The following is an 8,787-nucleotide window of genomic DNA, read 5'->3' on the forward strand; positions in this document are numbered from 1 at the left end:
ATTTGATTACTTACGTCTTAAACACCCTAAACATGTCAACATCCACAGCTCACATACAAATTTCGCTCTTTTCTGTATTTGTAAGCAATGGCGTTTAACAGTCTTCCCATCGACACGTTAAAGAAGAAAATAGATGAAGCCGTCCGCTTTCTTTCCATATCTTTAAGCATCGCGAATGCGCACACTGTGGACTTTTACACGCGTGATGTTTGGAGCACGTTCATATCAGCGAGTCCGGATGAAGTTCTGTCTGCTATTAATTCCAGTGACCGCACGGGGGCGGCAGAGGGTAAGATGTCAAATTTAGAAGCTGATTATAGTTTTTCTTTGTTATTTATTGTTTACATAACATAATTCTTTTGCTTTTGTCGTTGCATTTAGAAAAGAAAAACACTACATTTGGTTTCTGCAATACAACAAAGAAGTTGGTAGATGTGTCAGCCATCCTGAGGGCAGCCAAAGCACACAGCCTCTCGGGTCTGGAGGTCTGCATACAGCTTGAGGAACTGATGCATGATCTGAAACTGATGACTGGAGACATTGTAGCAGGTAACAGATCACGATTAGGAGATCTTATAATGTCACATTATGTATTCAACAGTATTTTGATAGTTAATCCGACTGTCATATTCAAGTTATTTTTTATAATGTGCATAGGAGAGAGATTGGACAGATGTGTTGTACCTGGTGAGTTTATGAATTGTAAGAAGGCCCATGAGGTACGGGCAATGTCAGAGGTCGTGAATGGTTTGGCCAAATGTTGCAAAGTGAAACAGGTGAGAACATGAAAAAAAGAGAAATGCAATTCCAACACAAAACATCTCTCATATTTTATTTTTGTCTCTTTCAGGTGATAGATGTTGGTTCGGGTAAGGGGTACCTGTGCTCCTTTCTGTCCGTGCAGTTTAACCTGCAGGTGTTTGGAATCGACTCCTCCAGCACCAACACGCATGGAGCTCAGGAGAGAAACCGAAAGCTGAAGAAATTTTCCAAAGCCTATAAAAAACGCAGCAGAGCCACGAGAAGCCAAGAAGCTCAACCTTCAAATGATGGAGATGATAGGACTGAAAAACACAGTAACAATGATCAAGAAGTCGGGTCCACTAACTGTAGTACTCCGGTTGAGTCTTGTGCTTCTCAAGACCAGGTCACCACTGATGTATCTTCTAAAAAAGCCATAGAATGTACAGCCGACCCGAACGATTGTGAGGCAGGAGACGGCTTCTTTAATATGCTGTCCCTGGCTGTCGTAGAGGACAACTCGCCTCGTGTTCATCCCAGCCAGCTGAGCGAGGAGGAGAAAGAAAGGAGAAAGAGGGAGAATCTGGAGAGGAAGACTCGTGAAGGACTGAGCAATGGCAGCGACGACAACCTCTTTTCACCTCTGACCTCGTATGTCACTGCAGAAACTGAACTCAAGACACTTATCACAAAGCTGGAGGTGAGAGGACATCTTTGCTTTTTCTCTCTTTCTTTTTCTATTGAACTGTCACTTTTTGTTATATTTCTTGCTCTGGAAAAACCCAGGATGCCGTTCTGGTTGGCTTGCACACGTGTGGAGATTTGGCTCCCAGCACCCTGAGGATGTTCAGGGCCAAGCAGGAGCTGCGAGCGGTTTGCAGTGTGGGCTGTTGCTACCATCTGCTCTCTGAAGAGTTTCATCCGGATCGACAAGGTAACTGCATTTCCTGTCACATGTGCACATGTTTATTTTGTGGTCTCTGTCAAAACAGATTTACATGTCTTCAAACAAGATGCGACGTGTGTTTCTGCATTGCTCATCTCTGCTTAATGTTTTTTGCTGGAAAGGCTTAGTCACACATCCTAGTAAGGGTGGCTCACTGAGGACTTGGTGCTTGTCCCAAAAGAGCATATGGTTTCTGGTGTCTCTATCTCTCTCTCTCTTTTAGATGCACAAAATGAAATGCACATCAAGTACTGCACAAATACACATTCAAGTAAAATATTTTACTATAGGGCCATTTTTGTTCGAAATTAAGACAAACATGTTTTGACACACTTGACTTTATACACTTACAAAACAAACAAATTCATAGAATGTGTAGTGTTTCTATATATAAAGCACTTTTTATTGATATGTTTATCTTTGTTTGTTGGTCAGAGTGTGCAGATGGTGTGTGTGGTTTCCCCATGAGTCAGTTTCTGAAGGACCAGGCTTGTTTCTGTGGTCGAAATGCCAGGATGTCTGCATGTCTCGTAAGTCTGGCTTGGGCGTCACAAGAACATCTCACATCGCCCACACGTCTTCATCCACATTTACCACTCCATGCAGAGCTACCATGCAAAAAGTGTTATAACACATGCTATAAATAAAGAATGTGTTATGTGGTGGTATAGATAAACATCTGTAGCATCTATCTGCTTTTGAAGTGCAAGCAATTGAAACCTTGACACTGTGCAAATATTTTTTAGCTTGTCTTTGGTAGCTAGGCTTAAGTAAAAAGCTTTAGGTTTAGTCAAAATCATGTGTAGATGTTAACGCAGAAAATTGAACGTTTATTATAAGTTGATGTATGTTTTACACACATAATGTACACATTGCTTGCAAAAGGTTTCTAGTGCATGTAATGTTTATTACTTCTTTGCAGTTCAGATATTCAGCCAAGCCTAATAAATAGTCATAACTCGTAAATCATTTTATTCTTCTTAACAAAATGCTCAATTCAATAACTTAAGCAACTTGACGTTTTGCTGTCTATCAGGCTCTGGAGAGGGTTTCTGCTGGAGGAGGGGTGAGTACTTGTTCATATCATATCATTTATGTGAATCTGTATGTTCTGGTAACTTATCTGGAAGTTATCTCGCAATACCAACACCACAGGTTCAAATCCCAGTGAACATACACAATAAAACACGGAGCTTAAAATGCATAAATGTAAATATCGATGGGAAATTTACACTGGTGGATTGTATAAAGAGTGCGATCAGTTTGATGAGAGCTGTTTCCACAGCCGATTGTAATGAGTTGGTTAGGCTTGAATGCTAGACCTTAAAGCATGACTATGCATATATACTTTTCATCCAATTCTTACAAATTAGTTGAAGTTCAGAGGTACAGTCTCTGTGTTGGTTTTTGGATGCCTGATTATTTATGCAACAAAAAAGTCATGGAAAATATTGCGCAATCTATTGTTAACATACACTCGTCGTTGGCAGAAACACCACAAACATTTCATTATGTAATCGTAAGTAAAACCATATTTGAGAGAAATGCTGTTAAACCGGTTAAATCAGTTTTATGGAGTGATTTGCACATGTTGTGTGGTTTTAATATCAAGCTCTGAAATTCATTGTTTTTCAAAGAATGTTTTTGATGAAGCGTTGTGATTGGTTGGCTCTGTCTGTTACAGCTGCCGATGGAGTCGCTGTTTTTTAGGGCGGTTCTTCATGTGATTTTACGGGATCACTATGATTCCTTTAAAAGGTATCAATCATGTGCACCTTAATGATAAAACTTCCATTTTGTGTCATTGATGTGTAAAATGTCTTTATTTATTGTAAATGTGGGACATTGCTCTCTAGTATATTTGATTATAGTATATTATGTATGATTAGTCAATCTTGGCACTTTGCAGTCATATATTTTTGTATAATGACCTTTTTGACTGTTGCCTGTTTTAGGGCTGTACTGTACAATATATCAAAATGATCGAATTATTGGAATATGCATATTACTGTGGCTTTCAATAATGCTTTTACAAATGGAAAACATTATTGTATGGCACTTGGCATGTAAATCCCAGTATTTAGTAACATTGCATATCTATTTTTTTCAGGATCATGTTTAGCAAATTTTAGTTGTTTAAAGAAACTTTGGCACCGTCTAGTTCAATGTGGGAAGAAAATCTGATCATTATCCTGGCTGTGAAAACATCCAGAAACCCTGATGAGCGCTTTCTGTACGAAACACACATATCGTGACACATATTGAGCCTCCTCACTCATGTCATTACTGTACCAAACATCAGGACTTGTCAAGTTTCCAGAAGGTTTTGGTACACTAGAGTATGTAGAGGATGAAGAAGGTGCAGATTACCTCTTAGCCTTCCTTCCTTCCTTGTGCAGAGGCTGAGAGATGTTTATCAAGATATTTGATCTTGACTACAGACCTGATTCAGTGGATGCTTATGACTCAAAACTCCTCCGTTTTTTAATAAATTTAATTCTGTGAGTCAAAACTGAACTTTCAGTTTACCATAAAATGCTAGAACAGACGTGCAAATTTCTACCACGTATTGTCTACATGTTAATTTAAGATCCAAGCTATTAAAACTCTGTTAAATGAATGCATTTTTTAGTAGATACATGATCTGATAAGTGACTTTGAATGTGTTTTGCACATTTTCAGTGAGAAGCGGGTTGGGAATGTGTACTCTAAAACAACTTCGTTTGTGGACTACGTCAGGCGAGCACTCAAGAAACTGGTTCTGGATGATTCTAAAGTAATTACACATTGATCTCTGGTTACCTTTGATATCTTCTCAATCTGCCCATGTTCAGCAACGTTATACCACAATGAAGTTAAACATGCTAGATTGTATTTGACGCCTAGGAAAGCATGAGTCTCCACTCTTTACTGTATTTTTCCTGTTTTTTTTCTTTACACCAGCTACCAGACGATGTCATTCAGAACTATCATGAGCGCTACAGCCACAGGATGAATGAGATGATTGCTTTTAACATGGTGAGTATCTCATGAAGAAAGATGTATGTACTGCATTATTTTGTCAGCATTTATTCACCCTCATGTTGTTTTAATCCTGTACAGGACTCTTTCTTCTGTGGAACACAAAAGAAGATATTTTGAGAAATGGTTTTGTGTCCATACAATGAAAGTTAATGAGAGCTTACCAACATTCTCTAAAATATCTTCTTTTATGTTCTGTAGTAAAGAAATTTAACTTTAACTCCTTTAACTCTAAATCAATCTGTCTCACTTTGTTTTTCATCTTCCTCAGTTAAAAGTAACTTTGGCTCCATGTATAGAGGGTCTCATTCTCCTGGACCGGCTTTACTACTTGAAGGAGCAGGTAAACAATATTTATAAGTTTAAAAGGAGGTGTTAAAAATAAACAGCCGATGTAGAGGTTTGACTTGACGCCCAGTAGAAAGGTACATAAAGTAATGTTAACCCACCAGAATCTGGCTTTGTGCCCATTTGGCTCTTAAATCCTCATTTAATTGGATCTTTTTGTTTTTACATATAGCACATATTTTGTGACCACAGCCCAGATTTCCCCTATAAACAACTTATCCTCCTCACAGCATAAATACCATCACACGTCAGCCGTAAATAGCAACTTCGCAACAGCCAAAGGAACATGCGGTTTTCAAAAGTTAACTGTACTGGGGATAGCTGTGATTTATTGTTTGTATTGTGCATTTTGAGATACGCTTGGTGAAGATCTGAATTTCATCTCTCCGGCTTAGAGTAGTTTGGAGGTTTTGAGTTACACCCCGGTTTCCGTCAAGCCCACCGGCCTTTGAACATGAAACCTCAAAGCCCCTCGCAAGGACACTGTCTGCAGTGTCAGGCTAAACCATATGTGAAACAATTTAGGGCACGAGAAAATCATTTTTGTTTGTAGTCTGAAACACTGAGTGCAAGTTTCTCAGTGGGTCATTTCCACATGGGCTAACAGAGTTCAACTATCAGTGAAGTATCTAAAATCATTTCTTTAGGTTTTCTACAGCGGTCTGTGGTTTGTATATATGAGTCTTTAAAGGGCTTGGCAACATGATATGGTTTTTCATTGATGGCTCTGTAAACTTCAGTACCCGCATGGAGTTCAGAGTCTACTTCACCGTTTGCCCTATGGAGAATTTAATCCTTATAAACCGTTTCATAACACAGGATTCTGAGGCTGCTGGCAAGTATATTAACATGCTCAGGTCAGCGATTATGGAAAGCTGCAATATGGATTTTGGATCGAAACAAGCTGTGCTACACTAAGCCTGATTATTGGACCCAATCAAAACTCTTTTTCTTAACTATTTATGGATATTCTGAACACTGAATTGAAAGAGATAGTACACCCAAAAATAAGAAATTTATTTAAAAAATGTCACCCTCTTGTATGTTCAAAATATGCATATGACTCTTTCTTCTGTAGAACACAAAAGAAGATATTTTGAGAAATGTCTCAGTGGTTTGAGTCCATATAATTGAAGTCACTGGGGGCCAGTGTTGTTTGGTTACAAACATTCTTCAAATTGTCGTCTTTTGTATTCTGCTGTAAGTCATTACAGTGTTGAAATGATGTGAGGGTGAGTAAGCGATGAAAGAATTTTCATTTTTGGGTGAACTATGAACTAATAATGGGCTAATACCATATAACGTGGCCTATGTGAACATATACTGTACAGCCATATATGCAAAACTGATCCCATTCACTTCATAAAACCTGACGTAATCCCTGATTTTATATTAAGAAACACCTCATATACATACTTTCATGTTACATTAACCCAAATCTAAATGGTGACATTTGTTTTGTCTTACAGGAGAATGTTTCTCATTCTGCGCTGGTTCAGCTCTTTGATCCGCTTCAGTCACCTAGATGTTATGCGATTGTTGGTATAAAGTAGACCAAAGCTGTTATGCCTTCCATCCATCCAGTGTTCTTTGTATTTAATTTAATAAAATAATACATTTTAGTTATCGTTAATATTAGCATTTCAAATAAACATTTTAAAACATCACTTCTGGTTTGTGTGGCTTTTTGACACAATGGTCCGCAGTACTTAATTTTTTTCCAGTGGATCCTAATGTTCAGTTAACCAGCACACCTGGCTGTGTTGTTCTGCAGGTCTGTTTAGTTATGATGTATGGCAGCTTATGGCAGAAAGTGATCTAGCCATCCCTTTGGATTGCTCATGAAATCAATGAAATGTAGAATGTGGCTTTTAGTGCTCAATCATTCGGCTGGTTTATAAATCAGTCATTTAATGGGTTTTAGTAGTCAGTGACTGAACTGTATAAGAACCTAAGACGTCATGTGCTTCCCTTTACAAAACAGTCCATTAATATTAATCAGACATTGAGCTCTTTATTATTTCCAGCCCGTCCACACAAACCATTTTTTCCCCACTGGTGTGTTGTAGTTAATATTAATAAATGAAACAAACACATTTCCTTCTTGATTGATTTCTCAGTGTGTGATTGATGTCGACTCGTTCAGAAACGTGCAATGCATATTTATTTTTTAATTTTGTTCAAATACACTATACACAGTATTACAATGAAGAGCAAATCTTTACCATGGCTTTTCCTACAAGTGCGTCGTCATTTTCTCATGAAATCCTCCTTACAGCGGATGTTTTGTGTCCAGCTTCCTGTTCAGATGCTAAATTGAAGAAAGGAAAAGCTTCATGGTAATGATATGATGCACTCCTAAACGTCATTCCATTACAGAAATAGCAGAACGATGGGAAACAACCTCCCTTATTTCCTTAAATGTTTCCTTTTTGCCTTTGCTTGCACCAGAAACGTCCAGCTCCACTTTGAACTCTTTGCTTTTAATTTTACAACATAAAAACACACAAACGTTTTTTTATCCTCTTAAAGCGAAACGGTCCTGCTGGTGTATTTTCCTGTATGAGGAATCGTTCATCACATCACAAAACAGCTGTTGTGCCCTTAAGTCATGTGTTGTATTGAGTTAATGTAAGATTTAAGGTTATAAATTGTGTTTTTTCAAAGACACTTTCTTTTGTAGACTTATTGATTTTTGCTGATGTTGGCATGAGGTATGTATCTTTAGTGTATGAGGTCAATGAATCCTGGTGGAGCTGTCTGAGACCCAGAATAAGGGAAGGGAGGGTCTATGGGGAGTTAAAGAAACTTCCTGTCACCGGAGCAAACAAAAAAGGAAATAAAGAGGAACCATACAATACTTCTTATCAGGCATCTGTACTTAAATAAGGAGCTACATGGGAAAGGAGAGTGAAATGAGACGGAGGGCAATTGGATTTATCTTTTTGTAGCACGGTTGGACCAAACAGGATGCAGAGATGGAAAATGTTCTGTTATTATTTCTCTCTTTTTCTCTCTCGCACGCAAGCATGTGCCAATCTACAGTGACTCATGATGAGCTCCATATGAAGATAATCAACTTCGTTCTTCTCTCTGTGTCTGAAGTGTTAACAAGATTTAGGAAACAAATTCATGTCCGTCCAAAAGAGCTACGGGAATAAAATAACGTACTCCAGTTCTACTATTTGATTCTCTCTATGTGTTTTTAGTGGATACATAACTGTGGTGTACATGTGAACACATACAGTTTCATCACACATCACAGACTTCAGATCTGAGAGTAAAAAGGCAGTAGATTCGATTAGAGATTAATCCAGAACATCAGTGATTCTTTTATTCCACTGGCGAATAAAAATGCAAACAAGCTGAATGTCACCAATGTGTTTCCTATTTAGCGCATTTGGTTCAATGACATATTGTGACATGAATCGGACAGATATGAAAACAGTTTTAAATTAAAATGTTTTGCCTGTCAGCATTTTCTAATATCCCTTCACTGCTTTCGTAAATTTGGTCCGAGCGCAAACCTCTCATTAGACAAACAGTCTTCTTATTAGTGCACAGCCATTCCCCAATGTAAAGAAATGCCGTAATGAAAAAAAGACCTCACTTGAAGGGCAGACTTGATCTGTGAATCGATTTGATGAATGAAGCTGTTTAATATGCTGGCCTGAAATGCTTCGATTGCTGCTAATTAAAGCGTCTCATTTGTGAAATGTTACAGAAAACCC

The 8,787-nt window shown here is 38.2% G+C and overlaps 1 protein-coding gene across 1 annotated transcript; it reads left to right on the forward strand.

Moving 5' to 3' along the window:
- The first annotated feature begins 79 nt into the window (after nt 1-79).
- Nucleotides 80-6,717, forward strand: mettl25 (methyltransferase like 25). The gene is made up of 12 exons (XM_057323634.1): nt 80-289; nt 382-549; nt 658-776; nt 851-1,441; nt 1,528-1,675; nt 2,123-2,217; nt 2,724-2,753; nt 3,372-3,445; nt 4,370-4,463; nt 4,631-4,705; nt 4,980-5,051; nt 6,526-6,717. The coding sequence occupies exons 1-12, from the start codon at nt 88-90 to the stop codon at nt 6,607-6,609; spliced, it is 1,752 nt and encodes a 583-aa protein (XP_057179617.1). The 5' UTR covers nt 80-87; the 3' UTR covers nt 6,610-6,717.
- The last annotated feature ends 2,070 nt before the right edge of the window (nt 6,718-8,787 follow it).

This window comes from Triplophysa rosa, linkage group LG24 (genome assembly GCF_024868665.1).
Source record: "Triplophysa rosa linkage group LG24, Trosa_1v2, whole genome shotgun sequence".
Lineage (NCBI taxonomy): Eukaryota > Metazoa > Chordata > Actinopteri > Cypriniformes > Nemacheilidae > Triplophysa > Triplophysa rosa.

Bases quoted from the DNA above. Each gene is read 5' to 3' on its own strand.
- mettl25 (XM_057323634.1), top strand. From the start codon at position 88: ATGGCGTTTAACAGTCTTCCCATCGACACGTTAAAGAAGAAAATAGAT. The intron at 4,464-4,630 runs GTAATTACACAT...TCTTTACACCAG, and splicing joins TGGTTCTGGATGATTCTAAA to CTACCAGACGATGTCATTCA. The intron at 5,052-6,525 runs GTAAACAATATT...TTTGTCTTACAG, and splicing joins TTTACTACTTGAAGGAGCAG to GAGAATGTTTCTCATTCTGC.